Below are 17,792 nucleotides of genomic sequence, written 5' to 3' on the forward strand. Positions count from 1 at the left end.
TGTTTGCAAGCCGTGCTAGGAAATATGGCGCTTACGGAAATATGTAGGCGTGGCTTTATGCTTCAGAACGATCACTCTGCCTGAAGAATGGGAAACGAGTTTTGGGTAGTGGAAACATCTGGTTCAGGGTATTGCTGAGTTGAAAATTGATGGAGTCTTGACATATACAGAATGTGTGAGACTTGATGATTGATGGGTAGAACGGGTAAGGGTAGTCCAGGACCAACATATAGGTTCCTGGCTTGGCGAGATGGACAGAAGAAGGCGCCATTCACTGAAATACAGAATAGGGGAGTAAAGACAGACTGGTTGGTTGGGTGGGGGGAAGGAAGATGAAATTAGTTTTTGATTCAAGTAGACAAGTCAATTAGGCTATGTGTTGTGTGTGTGTGTGCTGGAAGAACACTTAAGATATTGGTTTGAGTAACATGTCATATCAGGACTTCAGATATAGGTTGGGGAGATAACAATGTATAGATATTACTTGAAATTATGAGCATGAAGAGAAAACCTAGAAAAATGTATAATCTGAGCAGAGAGGAGGACTAATGTGGAATTATAAGGAGAGTCAACATTTAAGAGATACACAAAGAGAGAAGTAGATGTGTTTCTTAGAATTCATTTACAAAGCAGAGAGGTAAGGAGAATAAATATTTCTGAAATTGGAATGGAGCACAGAGCAATGAAATGCTAAATTGTGTGGAGTGGTCAATTGTAATAGGGCAAATTATGGATTTTCCTCCTAGAATTCTGAATGCTCATATCTTAGAATATTGTTTTTATTGAGTCATTTTTCTTAGAATATGGGAAAATCTGCTTTCTTTGTATCTTCTCTAAAAGCACAGAAGCGTTTTCTGTCCCTGATCTATGGTTCTTTCCACCCTGCATTCTCCAGTCTCTTCTTACAGTCTTGGTGTCTCCGTCTCTTGCAGTTATAGTGCAGAAATTAAAAGAAGATACTTGAATAGAACTTCAAGATGCCTTTAAGAAATCAAGTATAAAGGCATATTTTGAATATTTAACTCCATATAATTTCTATAATTATTCACCTTCATAAAATGTTATTATTTATAATATAAAGTTCAGGTGTTCTGAACTTCAGTGTACTGTTCATTCTGAATATGGATCCTGAAATTGTATGTTTCACTTGTAAAAGCACATGAAGATGCATTGACATGAAAATCCGTGTACTGCAGAGGAAGAAACACTGCACCCGGTAGCAGGATATTTGAATTCCAGTTTCTAATACCAAATTACTGTGTTTCCTCATAAGTATCCCTTAACTTTCTTGGGTCCAAGTAATGTGATTTGGAAAATAATGATCCCCGATGTCCCTTCAGTTTTTAAAATCCTGTGGTTTTCAGTTTATCTAAGCAAACAATGCAAAGTTTCCATTCAGTGATAGAGGACAAGCATTTCATTCTCATGAAACAATTCTAATAATTGGGCCTGAAGTATATGAATGAGTTTTAGTGACAATGTTCTAAATTACATGAACATGATTAAGCATAGGAATTAATATAGAACCTTTTTATGTTACTTATAACTTTATTGTAATTTTCCTCCCATTTATGTGCCTGCCCTTTAGTAGTTAATGCTATGTCCTGAAAGAAAAATTTATCATAAGGGCTTAAATTGTTTAAACATGGTATACATAGGGCAATAAACATCTGTGCTTAGCTAGATAGAGAAATGGTGCAATTGTTCAAGTTAAATATTTTCTAAAGACACTCCCCTGAAAGAGTAAATGAACTGCCTTGGACTCATTTGTTAAGAGTTGTGGATAGTTACCAGCAGTTTCAGTCGTAAGAGGCAAATCTGGAAATCAAAAAATGGAGAAAAGAGGAAGAATGTTTTTAATTATGAACCCACCCGTTACAGCGGCCTGATCTCTAAGAAGACCTGTCAGACAGTGCTCCTCTGCCTGGCCAGAATGTTAGCTTTCCTGAAGGATGAAGCTTTTGGTACCCTTTGGGTTTCCTGCGTTTTCACCTCTGTACTGGTTCAGCAAGGAATGGAAGCCTTTCAGTGTGACAATGGGGTCTCCTTGCCTCCTGACAATGTGTGTGACTTCACAGATCAGTGTGGCGACATGAGCGATGAACAACAATGTAAGTTCCCTTCCTCTCCCTCCTCCAAGTCCTGTCCACCTTTAGTCCAGAGGCTGCTGAGCCGCCTGGGGAGGCTAAGACACCTGGCCCTGCACGGATCCCATTTATAGGCGTTTAGAGTCAGTCAGAAACTAAAATACTCTTTTTAAGAAAGAGATCCACAAATAAAAATAACTCTAATTAAATGGTATGAGATTGCTAAGATTCTAACTAAATGGGATGTATTTTGAATCAGTTTTACCGAGTATAAAGAAGGAGTGAAATGTAGAAAGGTAGCTTTTAATGGTGTATCAGTGAAACAAGATTTGAAAGAAGCTTGTGACTGCAGTTTTAAAATGCTGTGATGGAAATTATGAGCTTAAGTTTGAGTTCAGTATGGGAATATTTGAAATGAAGTTTAGGTTGGGTGAGAAGATTTTATTTTTGCTTATAGGACACTACCACCAAGTGAGTTGGTACCTCTCATACACAGAGCATAAATGACTTATATCCTTTGATTCTAAGGCAGAGGAAAGAGTGCAAGCATCAGAGAGTGCAGGGCCTAGACTTGGATCCTGGGTAAACCATCTACTAACTGTGTGATTTTGAACCTCCAGTTTATTATAAGAGGTCATAAAGTGAGATAAACTGATCTCACTGGCAGGAAAATACTCCAGGTATAACATTAATAAAAGTTCACCAAGGGAAGATATGGGTAGAGACATGCATGTTTCTGTAGTTTCTATTATCAGTATCACATCCTGAAAGAAGACTGCATTTCATCAATGGAACTAGCGCCCTTCCTACAGTCACCTTTCATAAAAAACATTATCATACAATTAAATAGGTTCATTCATGTTGATTTTTAGTAACTGTTGAGTCAGTTATTTAGAGGCACTGAGTCTAGTATTTTAGAGCAATATGCTCAAACGTATTTTCTACTCTTTATTCAGATACTATATTAATTAGTGTTTACAGAATTCTTCATTTTTTTCTCCTACATAAGGTTCTACGTGTTTGATTTTACCATTGTTGGAATTCTATTCAAATATTCAGTCGTTATTACTTTAAAACAAGAGGAGTGATTACTGAATAATTTCTTCCCTTTAGAAGGAAACAGGTGGAAGATTTTTCTCCCATAGTTTGGGAATTGTGATCGTGCTGTTTGATTGCACTTTGTGTTTAACAATTCCTAAGACAGGGATTCATTTTATATTTGTCCCATTTCCCCAGAGACGCTACATGTGGATGTGCTGTCCTTTCTCTGGCCTGTCTGGGGAAAGCCCTTGCTGTTCTTTGGTGAGCAGCTAAGATGAACCACTCGGTTGGTTTGACAAGAAATGCAAAGTCCCTTCCACCACTAATCCCTCTGAAGCTTCCTTTCTGCGTGGTTGCTGTGATAACATGCATAGTCCTGCTTCAGGGAAAAGGTTAATGCGAAAGAAGGGGAAGCCGCCCAGTGGGCGAGGTCTCAGCTACATGAAAGATACTAATAAGCCCAGCCTTAGAGGAGAGTGAAGGAACAGATTTGTCGAATAAACAAATTTCATTTTAAATGTTACACTGGGAGGTCACCTTTTGGCTTTTCTGCTTTTCATTTCTGAGAAGTTTCCACTTTGGTATTTTATTTAAAATGGGATAACCTGTAGATAAAATTGAGAATCACTTTAAAGCGTGAGTTTCTTTTGTACACCCACTAGGGGGAAAATATTGTGGAGGAATAATGATGGCCAAGCAGTTTTTCTCTTGAAAATTTGTGATGCTAAAATTATAGACAAGATTTTTTTTTTTTTTTACTGAAGCTGACTTTATAATGATGTTTCAGTAGTCACATTTCGGGAAAAAAATTAATCTGTGACCCTCTTTAAAGTACAAATGGTGTGAGCTTTAAAGAAATAGATTAATATGTTGACTTTTTAAAATGAAATTGGCATAGTTGAAGTTGAAATTTGGATGCAACTGATTCTATTAATAGTGTTTTTGAAAATTTTTTTATTTTACATGATGGACCTGTTTTTCAGAATACTTGAACCTATTATTTTAACTCAGTATTTTTTAAAGATATTAGATTTAAAAAGACTAAATCTTCACAATGAAACAAATTCTATTTATACACAATATTGAACACAATAAATCGTGAGCAAGAAAAATAATTTTTAGGTGTAACAACTATTTGGTTCTAATGTTGACAAGAATCTCTCTTCATTAGAATTTATTAATATCCTGAGCCAGGGAAGTACATGTTGTGGTACTGATCTGGGTATTTTTAAAGAATTATGTTTCTAGTGTTGCAATGTCTGCTTCTACGCAGAACCCCATTGCCTGGTCTTCCTCATTCTATTAAGCACAGCAATAATTTAGTTTCTCTTCTAGTAATTGTTCAGAATTATTTGATATATAAAGGCTTTACTCTGTTTTAGTTTTACTCAACAGTAAAACAGTAATATTACTTATGTTGCTATGCAGATCCGAGTCAACCATAAGACTATAAACTGTACTGTTGATAGTGTTACAATGTTGAGATGTATCCCCTGCAGTGGGTTCCTACCACTGGAATATTACCAGAAAATACTCCAGTATTTTCTCAGAAATTACTCCAGTAATTAGATAATTACTGTAGCATACCTGAAGTTAGTATTAACATTAACTGTTCCATACATTTACTTTTAGAGCTAAAATTACTGTGACTCAAAATGGAAAAATATATTCAGTTAAATAATTTCTCCCCTACGTACATGTCTTGCTTAAGAACATTTCCATTTGGTCTATTTTTAATACTTTGATTTTATGAAATATATCATAAAGTTTTGAAGTATTACCTAACTTCTTTTGCAAACTTTTTTGGATTTAGGAATAATAATTTTTTCAAAAGGTCTTTACTTCATATAAATCTAAATTTGTATGTGAAATGTGTGAAAATTACATTAGAGGTGCATTCTGAAAATCTGAGAGGTGGTAGTGTTTAATCAGATGATAGTAAGTACATTGTTTCTTCAGTAGGATGACATAAATGTCAACTACTTTTAAAAGTAGTTGTAGAAGTTCATTAAAATACTTGAAGATAAGCATTAATAGAGTGAAATGTGAGATTTCATGTGCAATATTTATCTTACCACTACATTGGATGTAAAATGTTTTAAACATATTTTTTATTAATCAACTAAAACTCCTACTCATCATAGCAAAATGTCTTAGTTTGGGCTATTATAACAAATTCTGTGAAATTCACTAATCTTGAAACAGTGTTATAGTTAAAATATGGTTTGGAAATCTTTTTCTCATGTGACAATGATGGTATCTATGTCAAATTCTTGCCAAAGATGTGCTCAATGGCTTGAGATTAAAGGCAACTATATGACAAGATTCCAACTTAAGTAATATTAGATAATTCTGGTGTGAGCTATGGAAGTTGTAATTCCATATGCTATCACATACCTTTCTGATTTACAGTTTTTCCTGTTTTTGTTTCAATGAAACTAATAAAATTAGTTCAGTGTGAAAGATAAACATTTCCCTGATAAAAATTAATTAATGGTTTCACATTGCCAGGCCAAATAATAGCACTCTTTCATGGAAATCTACTTTTGAGAATAAATTTTACTTTCATTTAATTGGACTATTTTGAATTTATTTCATCCTTTGCAGGAACTGGCCATTAATTTTTACATTAAATGAGAGTAAGGGAGGTAATTCTTTGTACAAATGTTTTTATATGCTATCTACATGAAGGAAATCATTTTCCAAACAGTAAAATGTATGTAAAATTTTGTAACTATGTAATAAATAGCTTTCCTCAAGAAGGGAAGGAGATAAAAGCACTTAACAATCTTGGAATAGAAAGAAATTACCTTAACTCACAAATGGCTGTATATGAAAAACCCACAACTAACGTCATACTCAATGGTGACAGACTGAAAGCCCTCTTTCATCACTTCTGTCAACATAGTACTGGAAGTCCAAGCCAGAGCAATTAGATAAGAAAAAGAAATAAAAGCAATTCAGATTGGAAATGAACAAGTCAGATTATCTCTGTTCACAGAAAATGTGATCCTAAATGTAGAAAACTCCAAAAGTCTATGAAAAGAATGTCAGAACAAAGAAACAAATTAAACAAAGTTGCAGGATTCAAAATCAACACACAAAAATCAGTTGCATTTCTGTGCACTAACGATGAACAGTCTAAAAAGGAAGTAAAGTCCATTCATAATAGCCTCAAACAATATAAAATACTCAGGACTAAACATAACCAAGGTTATGAAAACAAAAAATTGTTGCTGGAAGAAATTAAAGAAGATGCAAATAAATGGAAAGACACCTCATGTTCATGGGTTGGAAGAATTAATATTGTTTAGATGTCAGTAGTACCCAAAGTGATCTATAGATTCAAAGTAATCCCTCTCAAAATCCCAAGAATATTTTTTGCAGAAATAGTAAAATTCATCCTAGAATGCATATGGAATCTTAAGGGACCCTAAATATCCAAAACAATCTTGAAAAAGAACCATCTTATAGCCCTCACACTTAATGATTTCAAAACTTACTACAAAGCTACAGTAATTAAGAATATGGAATTGGCATAAAGACAGACACATAGGCCAATGAAATACAATAGAGAGCCTAGAAATTAGCTGTCTCATAGATGGTCAGATGATTTTTGACAAGGGTGCCAAGACCATTCAATGGGGAAAGAATAGTCTTTTCAACAGTGTGGTAAAAACTGGACATCTATATGCAAAAAGATTAAACTTGGACCCCTACCTTACAGCATATCCAAAATTTACTCAAAATAGGTTAAAGACCTAAATGTAAGAGCTAGAACTATAAAACCCTTAGAAGAAAACACAGGGGAAAAGCCTCATAACATTGGATTTGGCAATGATTTTTTGGCAATCACAGGCCACAAAGAAAAACTAGATAAATTACAGCTCATCAAAATGAAAAACTTTTGTGTATCAAAGGACACTATCAGAATGAGAAGTCAATCCATGGAATGGAAGAAAATGTTTTCAAACTATATATCTAAGACATTGACATGCAGAATAAATAAAGAACTCGTACAATTCAACAACAAAAAACAAGCAATGAACAAAGGACTTGAATGGACACTTCTCTAGAGAAGATATCCAGATGTCCAATAAGCACATGAAAAGATGTTCAATATCATTGATCATTTGGAAAATGCAAGTCAAAACCACAATGAGATACCACCTCACATCTATTGGGATGGCTATTATAAACAAACAAACAAAACCCAAGAAAATAACAAGTATTGGCAAAGATGTTGAGAAATTGGAACACTTGTGCATTGGTGGTGGGAATGTAAAGCCTTTTTGCTTCTGTGGAAATGGTATGGCAATTCCATTCAATATTAGAAATAGAATTACTGTATAATACAGCCATTCAAATCTGGAGACATATCAAAAAGAAATGAAAAAATGGACTCCAACAGATTTTTGTACACCCATGTTGATAACAACCTTATTCCCGATAGCCAAAAAGTGGAAGCAACCCAAGTATCCTCCAGCAGGTGAATGCATAAATAAAATATGGTAGATACATAAGTGGAATATTATTCAGCTTTAAAAGGAAGGAGATGCTGACACATGCTACAACATGGCTGAACCTTGAGGACAATTATACTAAGTGAAATAAACCAATCACAAAAGGACGAATATTGCATGATTCCACTTATATGAGGCACCTGGAGTAGTCAAATTTTTAGACAGAAAGTAGAATGGTGGTTCCAAGGGGCTCAGGGGAGGGAGGAATGAAAAGTTTCAGCTGGGGAAAATGAAACAGTTGTGGACTTGGATGGTAGTGATGGTTGCATATGAATGTGAATTACTGTTTTTATCACAGAACTATATACGTGAAATGGTTAAAATGATGCATTCTATATTTTGGCACAGTTTTCCAAGAAAAGCAGGATTTAACATTAGGCAAGTCTGCAACTGTGCCTCATAGAACTTTCAGGAGGAAAAGAAACGTGCATTATTAATATAGGCCCAGGCAAAATTGTGAAATAAATGGCTTGCTTTTAATACCTTCTACCTCTCCTTTTTAGAGTTCTCCTAACTCTTACAGTTTCCCTGTCTTCTAAGAACTTTATATTGTGATGATCTACTCATACTAAGTTAATCCCGAGTTCTGCATCAATTTCTTCACCACTACCACTATTAAAATTTTTTTCTATTCCTTACCATTTTCTCAGAAGCATGCCCTATGTTAACTATCACTTGAGGATATAGTTTAATATTTTTCTCCACTTATGGTGTTAATGATTGAATCCACGAATGGCTCTGCAGTAAAATTTTAATGAGAGAATCTGGCATGGTGGAAGCCAATTCAGAAGATAATTGGGTCTTCCAAGCAACCTCAAAGCACAACATGGAGATACCCTCTCTTTTTCACTGCAGTATGCTGGACCTGTGGGATCACAAAATTAAAAACAAAATGATGAGTTGCTCAAGTTCAAAAAGCCGAGGAACGTGGATTCTCCTAAGTTCCTGCATCCCATTCCTCCCGTTCCTCATGTTGTCCAACTGCAGCATTGCTGTGGTAGCAGGAAAATCTCCACGCAGACACACTTTAGTATAGTAAGTACTATCAGATTTGAATGTAGATGTGGGGGATATGAGATTATAAAAGGCAAGTCAACCACAATTCAGGAAAAATTGTTCAAATGGTTTAAAATACACAATTCTCTACTGGGAGGAAAATGAATACTTAGAAAATTTTCTGATGCATTTTTGAATAATCTGGCAGTTATGAGAAGTTCATGATTGCTTTTTTAATAACAATTAGTTGGAAAATGTATGCTCATTAGATTCATTTTGTAACAAAAGGAACCCCTGTTGAGACTATTCAGAAATAAAAATGTTTCATTTAGCCATTTTTCTAGTTCTAACACTTCCAGAATACATCCTCATTATCCTTGTTTATTAAAGAGAACAAAGAACATTGGAAACAGACATCAACTAAGTAATTGTAATGCAAGGTAATTTCTTGGTGTTTAAAAACTGTTTGACACCTATGTGAGTGTGTGTGTACATTTCATACACATAATTGCTGAAATATGGTGATAAAAATAGTTTAGAATATTTTGTAATCACAAGTAGATCATTGGAAAAAATACTGGGACTAAAAGAGACTTGAAAACATACATACTTACGAAGATACACATGCATAACTAGTTGAATGACATGCACATTCATATATAAATAACTATATAATTTAGTTCATTTTCTGTTTAACCAGCTTCCCTGGACCACTAGGGGTCCATGAGGTAATGATTGGGATATTCTGGATATTCTAAATATTTCAAAGGCCTTAAGGCAATTGTAAATTTAAGCACGGTACGATTCACAGACTAATCAAGTTTCTCAGCTTTTAGATAGAATGACATGAATTCTGCCTGGAAATACTGGTTTCCTCAGTATTAGAAACTCTGACAGGCCTCTAATTCTAGAGGTAAAAGTGGGTTAGTGGCTTAACAATGAGACCTTGGAACAGAGATTTAAGAATTCAGGTTCTGGAGTCAAAAAAGATCTGGTTCCAATCTTGGCCCCAACGTTCACCGGCTGCCTGCTTCGTAAGGTTTTTTTGAGGAGTAAATAAACTACCGCACTTAGAATGCCTAGCACTGATCTCCCTCAGTAAATCGTGGCTATGAAGATACCTGTTAACATTACAGAATACAGCTGCTTTGTAAAATCTTTCAAAATAAGGAAGCTAGGACTAAAAATAATAGAATAGACCATTGGTAATAAAGCAGGTTTAGATAATGTTTAAAAGTGTAGTTTCTAATTCAGCTTTCAGTACTCACATGGATGTTCTCAAGGATATGCACCAGATGTATTATTACTAAGTAATATTTTTCCGAAATGTGACTAAAAATTACGTTTTTGTGACTGGGTTGCCAGGCACTGTCTATCTATTAATCAGAATAACCACCGTGGCTAATGCAACCAGTTAGCACAAGAACAAGCTTGTCAAAGGAACATCTCCAGTTACTAAGAGCTGCAACCCAGGGACGGTATAGTTGCCATTGAATTAATCTGTTTTTTTAGAGAGTGACATTTACAGATGGTGGATAATGGAATAAAGCCCTCCTTGGGGGGGGGGGTTATTGTGAGCAACCAAGTGTCCAGGTCTTTCTCCCTCTCCCAAGCCTCTTGGATCACTTATACCAAGAGAAAAAGAAAAGAAAAAAAAAAGCCAGAAAATGCCTTGTTGTGATTAAAAACACCAGGGATTTCAAGAACATTGAGATTCAACAGGGAGGTGCTTTGCTTAATTCCAGGGTTCCGTCGCAGCCACAATGGCTGAATTTGTATCAGAGGGTCCTCTCTGAAATGGTCTGCCCAAACCTGAAATTCTGATATGGCTGGAACATTAAGGTGGATGTGAAGATGTAACCTTAGTAATAATGCCTCATATTTTGTGGTGCCTAAGAGTTGTATTTATATATATATTATGTCATAAGATTCTCACAGCAGTCATTTGAGGGAGAAAGGGCAGCATGCCATTATTTCAATTTCATAGGTGAAGAAAATGGCTTGGTGTGGTTAAGTGGTTTAGCAAGGCCCTCAGTTAATAAGAGACAAAATCAAGATTAGGTCCTCAGTCTTCTGACCTCATGAGTGGCATTCTTTCTGTATGACCACACTGGTTTTTAATATGTGGTGATTTATTTGAATGTCATATGCAAAAAAGCTTTGCATTGATGAAGTAGACTTAAATTGTGAGAAATTATCCTGATGTTAATCTCCTTGTAATTTGTTCCTAAGCTTTCTTTTTCACCTATTGTTTTATTTCTTAAAAAGCTACATGTGGGGTTGTGAAAGTGGATTTCTTTTTTCTCCCATTAGGCTCAAACTATGAAAGATGTGATTTTGAGGATGGACTCTGTAGTATGATGCAAGATCAGAGTCTGCGACTTGGCTGGGCAAAGAGGAGTGGGATAACTGGCCCATCACCTCCATTTCATGACCACAATGGTGATATGTCTGGTAAGTGCTTTGAACTTTTTTTTTTTTTTTTTTTGGTCAAGTGGTTGGTAAGGACAGTAGAATCAGAGCTGATGGTTAGATATTAAGGATGATGATGTCTAATTTTATACATTCTTTAACTATATTCAAGATATTTATGATTCTAAAATGTCATATTAGATACTTATAATTGGGTTCCTGGGACCTCAAAGGTCTATCTAGATAATAATTGGGATTTTCTAGCTATTTTGACTCTGTAAGGAAACTGTGAAATTTAAACATAGTACTCCATAGGTTAATTTGTCAAATATCTTTGCTTTTGTTTAGACTGATTTTAGCTTTCTCTAGTAATACTTGAATTCTTCGGCTGACTAGAAAGCTCTGATGGGAGTTCTGGAGGCAGACATTTATTCATTTCTTTAGTTGTTAACTAATGAAGTTCATTCACTTGCCATTTTATACCAGGTGATTAAGATATTTTAGTAAAGCAAAAACTGACTTCTGTGCCTGCCTTCACCTGATGGCCTTACACATGGTATGAAAAGAGGTAATCTTTTGCCTGGCATAACTAATTGAAGGCTGGTGATTTTTTAATAAAATTTATACTTTTCTCAAATAAATACAACTAAATGTTAAATATGAGTATTCCCTAGAGACAATTTAAAGTGATTAGATGTTAGTGGTTTGGAAATGTTTACATAAATACTATACATGTGGTTAGAATTCTGGTGCTGTCACTAGCTATATAATCTTGAGCAATTTACTTTGTTAAACCTTGGTTTTCTCAACTCTAAAATCTATCATAAGATAGGATTTGAGAGCTAAGTAAGATATTGTAAGTAGAGCTTGTCATAAAATACCTGATAAAAGTTGATGTTTAGTACATTTCTGAATAATTTTGGTGTTCCTAATTTTAACTCTTATGTAAGTAAAATGGAGTTTATTGTCCTTGGCTTTGATGACAAAAATAAGTTTTAAAAAAGAGTGTTTAACAATTGTTAGGAATAAGCCAACTTTATCACTAAAAATAAAAACGGGGGGAGCCAGACATCACAAACAGGACCGACTCACTGCAATTACATGAAACATTTATTATGGATACAGTTGTGTTAGATGGTGATATTAAATCTGGTTCCCAAATTTTAGCCATTGTAATTCCATTTCCCTTTTAGAACCTCCTCACTGTTTTTTCCTTTTACTTAGAGGAAGATTTTTCACAGTATACAGCTACTTACCTTAGTCTCCATCATGGGCAGCATACTTGATATTTTCTTTTTATGTTATATGTGGCTCTGATTCTCTTCTTCTTGCCACCTCGTCTTGAAGTTAGACAACATCAGGGTCTCCACCCCTTTTCTTTTCTCCTCCATTTCCTCCCTCTTTCTTTCTTCCTTCTCTTTTCTTATTTTGCCATTTGATAGCCTAGTAAAGAGATAAAATGGGATCAATTCACATCAAAATTGAAATGTTATATAGGCAGACACTATCTTAGCTATATCGCTTGGTTTAATTTAAGATCTCTGGAGTCAGACTGGTTGTGTATGAACACTGGCCCTGCTAACCTGCTAGCTGTGTGGTCTCAGTTTCCTCATCTGTAAAATGGAAATAATAATAATACTATAAGCCTCATAGGGAAAGAGGGGCAAAATGTTGCCTAGCATAATAATTGAAGGCTAGTGGTTTTAATAATAGTGATGCATCTCTTATAACTACAATTAAATGTTAAAATATGAGTATTTCCCTAGAGACTGCTTTAAATAAGCAAATGTTTTGCCTTCAGATATAAGGTGCTTGAAAATGTTTATGGAAAAAGTAGTCATGCTGGAATCTTGTCTCCATTCAACAATCCTTATTTCATGAGTAGTAATAAAATTTTTGATTAACTTACACTTGAAATAATTTGTCAGTGCTCCAGATTAATATCTTTCATCATGTAATCAATGCCTTGAGAAGTTTTCAGAGCTAAGTTTGAAAATCTATTAGAACATTAAAAACATCACTGTGTCAATATTTGAAGTCTACTAAAGCTTGAGGCAAAGTGATTAAGATGTAGTATTGATTTTTAAAAGTGTATAACATTGTAATTAGATAAAATAGTATCATTACACAAATTCAAATATATCTTTGCAATGATAGTAAAACTTTTTTAAAAGAATGGAATATAATAGTTTTTCTTATAAGAATATAAAAGTTTTTCTTATAACAAATATGAGTTTTTCTTAATTCTTATAAAAATAGTTTAAAATAATTCTAGAATTCAGCTCATGGTAAAGGTGATACGTGAGGTTTTTAAAATATATAGTCCTCTGTAAACCTAAACTGTATAGGTTATCAAAGATAAAAGACATTATTTGGAAAGTTAATATTTCCTTTTATACCACAGATTATTTTTCTTATTTGGGTATTTAAAATTAGGTTTAAATGGGATTATGAGAACTTATTTTAACCAATTGCTAAATTGGGTCTAAAACCCATATATTATATTATGAAACACACACACTATTAAACAGCATCCAGTCTTTTTATTTTGTTCTAGGGAGGTATGATGATCATAGTCTAGGACTGGAGGTCCTTTGCTATCCTCCACAGACACACCTGCAGGACCCATTTCTGCAGCATTTCTTTGGTCATGTGGGATTGTTGGGCAGCACATAATAGCTTTGAAAGTTTCATCTACACTGTGTTTCTTAATTTATGGCCGTATTAGCTCTATCTTGCCTAGTAAGCTATGAACAGGATCTATGAACCCACTTATTTTTTTATTTGTATGTTCCCCCAACAAGAGTTTATTATAAAAATTTTCAAGAATGTGAAAAAGTTTGAAAAAACTTACTGCGACTAACCATATACCTACCACTTAGGTTATATAATTAAAATTACTATTCTATGTTTGTTTTATCAATATCTATCCATCCACCCAACCCTTTCTCCATCCATCAATCTGTCATATTTTCTATGCATTCAGAGAAAGTTGCAGGAATAACTTTACCGCAAATACGGCAACATGGTATCATTAACTAGACGCAGAGATCAACAAACCATGTCCTGTGGGTCATTTTCCTATTTTTGTAAATACAGTTCTAGTGGAACACAGCCATGCCCATTCATTCACAAATTGTCTGTGGCTGCTTTTGTACTACAGTCTTGGAGTTGAGTGGTTGTGACAGTGACCGTATGTCGACAAAGCCTAAACTATTTGGTCCCTTAAGAAAAAGTTTGTCCTTGTGCTGGAGTTAGGTATTCATTACAGTTCTTTTTTTTTCCCTTTGAAGTAAAACTTACGTTATATGAAAATACCAGTTTAAGTGTATCAATACTATTGGATAAGTTCTGACAAATGCATTCACCTGTGCAACTCAAACCCCTAACAAAATGTGAAACATTACTGTCACACCAGAGAGTCCCCTCAGGTCCCTTCCTAGTCAATCCTTGCTCCCATCCTCTGCTCTCAAAATAATCACTGCTTTAATCCCTTTTCCTCCTCCGTAGATTAGTTTTGCCTATTCTAGAACTTCATTTAAATGAACTTGTGCATTGTATGCCCTTTTGTGTAAGACTTTTCTCACTTTGCTCTCAGATTCATCCAGGTTGTAGCATGTAACATGAGTTCTTTCCTTTTTATTGCTGAGCAGTTTGCAATTGAATAAGTTTATTTGTCAGATCTCCTATTGATGGACACCTGTGTTTTTTTCCTGTTTTGGGCTATTATAAATACAACTGGTATGAATATTTTTGTACAAGTCATTGTGAATATATGTTTTTAACTCTCTTTGGTAAATACGTAGAACTGAAATGCTGCATCAATGTATGTTTACTCTTATGAGGACTGCCAGAGCTTTTTCTAAGGTAGCTGTACAATTTCACACTCCTACCAACAATCTATGAGACTTCTTGTTGTTCTGCCCCTTTGTTAATATTTTCTATTTAGTGGTTTCATTTTGATCATTCTGCTAGGTATGTGGTGGTATCTCACCGTGGTTTGAATTTGAATTTTCCTGATGACTATTGATATTGGTCTCTTTTGCATGAGCTTATTGGCTATTAATATATCTTCTTTTGTAAATTTTCTGCTCACATATTTTGCTTAATTTTTATTGGGCTACTTGTTTTTTATGAATGAGTTGTAATTTTTAAAATAGGCTCTAATTTTGGAGTACATTCACGGCAAAATTGAAGAGACCTCACAGGTTTCCTGTACACCCCATGCTCCCACATACACACAGCCTCCCCCCACTACAAAACTTCCTCACCAGAGTGGTACATATGTTACAATCAATGAACCTACATGGACACATAATTTTCACGCAACGTCCGTAGTTTATATTAGGGTTCACTCTTGGCGTTGTACACTCTGTGGATTTGGACAAATGTATAATGACATGTATTGATATGCATTTAAGTTTCATCCATGTCTTTTCATGGCTTGATAGATCATTTCTTTTTAGTGGTGAATAATATTCCACTGTCTGGATGTACTGTAGTTTACCCATGCACCTGCTGAAGGGCATCTTGGTTGTTTCCACATTTTGGCAATTATGAATAAAGCTACCGTAAACATCCAGCCGCTGGTTTTTGTGTGCACGTAAGTTTTCAACTCCTCTGTATAAATACCAAGGAACATGACTGCTTGATTCTATGGTGAGGGTATGCTTAGTTTTATAAGAAACTGCCGGTCTTCTAAAGTGGCCGTACCATTTTGCATTCCCATCAGCAATGGATGAGAGTTCCTTGTACCAGTTTTTATATATCTTGGCTTCCCATTCTTTCTAAGATTTATGCTTACAAATATTTTCTCCAAGTCTGTGGAATGTATATTAATCTTCTTATTGATATTTTTAATGAGAAGTCTTTAATTTTATGAAATCCATTTTTTCTATTTTTACTGTGTCAAATTTGTTGGCATGAAGTTGTTAAGAGTCAGTTATCCTTTCAGTGTCTGTAGAATGTATAGCAACAACCCCCCTTATTCCTGCTGTTGATTATTTGTGTTTTATCTCCTCTCTCCTCTTCTCTTCTACCTAGGATTTTCCTTTTATTTATTTTTCTTTTTTTTCTTATTTCCTGAAGTGGAAATTTTGGTTCACCAGTTTTGATATATATTATTCAGTTAAAACATTTTCTAATTTCCTTTGTAACTTATTCTTTGGTCCATGGATTATTTAGAAGTGTGTTGTTGAATTTCCAAATATTATGTTTCTGGGGTTTTGACATATTATTATTGACTTCTGATTTTAATTACCTTTTGGTTAATACATTCTTTTATTTCAATCTTTTAAAATATTTTGAGACTTAGTTTATGATACAGCATATAATCTGTCTTGGTGAAAATACCAGGTGAATTAGAAAAGAATGTGTATTCTGCAATTATTGGGTATAGGGGTCTATAACTATCATTTAGGTTAAGGTGATAAAATAGTGTGCAAGTCATCTGTCTTTTCTTATGTTGTTTTTACGATATATTTTTTCCTATTGTTTGTTTTCAACCTGTCTGTGTCTTTATACTTAAAGTGTGTCTCTGGGAGACAGCATATAGTTGAATCTTGCTTTTGTATCCATTATGATAATTCATTTCATTGGAATGTTTAATCCATTTAATTTAATGTAATAATTGGTATTGTTAGATTTAGCTCAACATTTTATTGTTTGTCTTCTGTTTGAACATTCTGTTTTTGATCCTTCTGGTCTCCTTCTCTGCCTTCTTTGGGATTATTTGACTATTTTTAAAAATCCTTTTTTAATTGGCTTTTTAGATGTATGTCTTAACATTTAATTTTGTAGTAACTCTAGGGATTATGGCATATACTCTTAACTCTTTATAGTATACTTAAAATTGATATTGTAAAATATACTTACAATGTAGAAAATTTAGAAAAGCATAGGTCATTTATCCCTTTCTCATTGTCCTTTACTTTATAGTGATCCCATGTATTATGTCTATAATCTATAATATGTAAGTTATAAATCTTACAAGTCAATGCTATTTTTCTTTAAATATTATTAAAAATAAATGAAGAGAAAAATATTCTTTTATCATATACATTACTTGCAATAATCTCCATTTCTTCTATCTGAGTTTGTCTCTAGTATCATTTCTCTTCAGCATAAAGAATTTCCTTTAGTATTTCTTGTAGTCCAGTTCTGCTGATGATAAATTGTTAGTTTTCCTTTACTGAAAATGTCTTTATTTTCCCTTTATTCTTGAAATATATTCTCATTAGATATAGAATTGTTTCATGCACGTGTTTTTCTTTTAGTGCTTTAAAGATGTTATTTCCCTGTCTTCTGGCCTCCCTATTCCCTGATGTGACATTCACAGTTATTAAAATGATTGTTTTGCTATATTTAATATAGCTTTGTTTTTCTTAGTGCTATCAAGATATTTTATGTTGGTTTTAATCAATTGGCTATAATGTGCCTAGGCATGAGATTTTTAAAAGTCCTAATCAAGTTAAATAAGCTTCATGAATTTTAAATTGTTTTTCCACCAGTTTTGGAAAGTGTTCTCCCCTTATTTACTCAGATATATTTTTCCATCTCATTCTTTCTCTCCTCTCCTTCTTGGACTTCAATCATCATGATGTTAGACAACATGTCTAACATATTGTTATTGAGGGTCTTATATAGTTTGATTGTTTTCTCTTTTTTCACATTGAACAATTTCAATTGATTTATTTTCAAGTTCTGTGATTTTTTTCCGTGTCATCTTTAATAT

The 17,792-nt window shown here is 34.0% G+C and overlaps 1 protein-coding gene across 1 annotated transcript in view; it reads left to right on the plus strand.

Moving 5' to 3' along the window:
* Positions 1–1,933: 1,933 nt before the first annotated feature.
* MALRD1 (MAM and LDL receptor class A domain containing 1) overlaps positions 1,934–17,792 on the plus strand; it is a gene marked incomplete at both ends in the record, with an annotated part of 578,033 nt that continues 562,174 nt past the window's right edge. The window contains 2 exons of the mRNA XM_082648013.1: positions 1,934–2,111; positions 10,961–11,101. Of these exons, the coding sequence (XP_082504139.1) occupies positions 1,934–2,111; positions 10,961–11,101 (319 nt within the window). The remainder of the gene's footprint in view (positions 2,112–10,960; positions 11,102–17,792) is intronic.

Source organism: Grampus griseus (genome assembly GCF_964374135.1).
Source record: "Grampus griseus genome assembly, chromosome: 2".
Taxonomy (NCBI): Eukaryota; Metazoa; Chordata; class Mammalia; order Artiodactyla; family Delphinidae; genus Grampus; species Grampus griseus.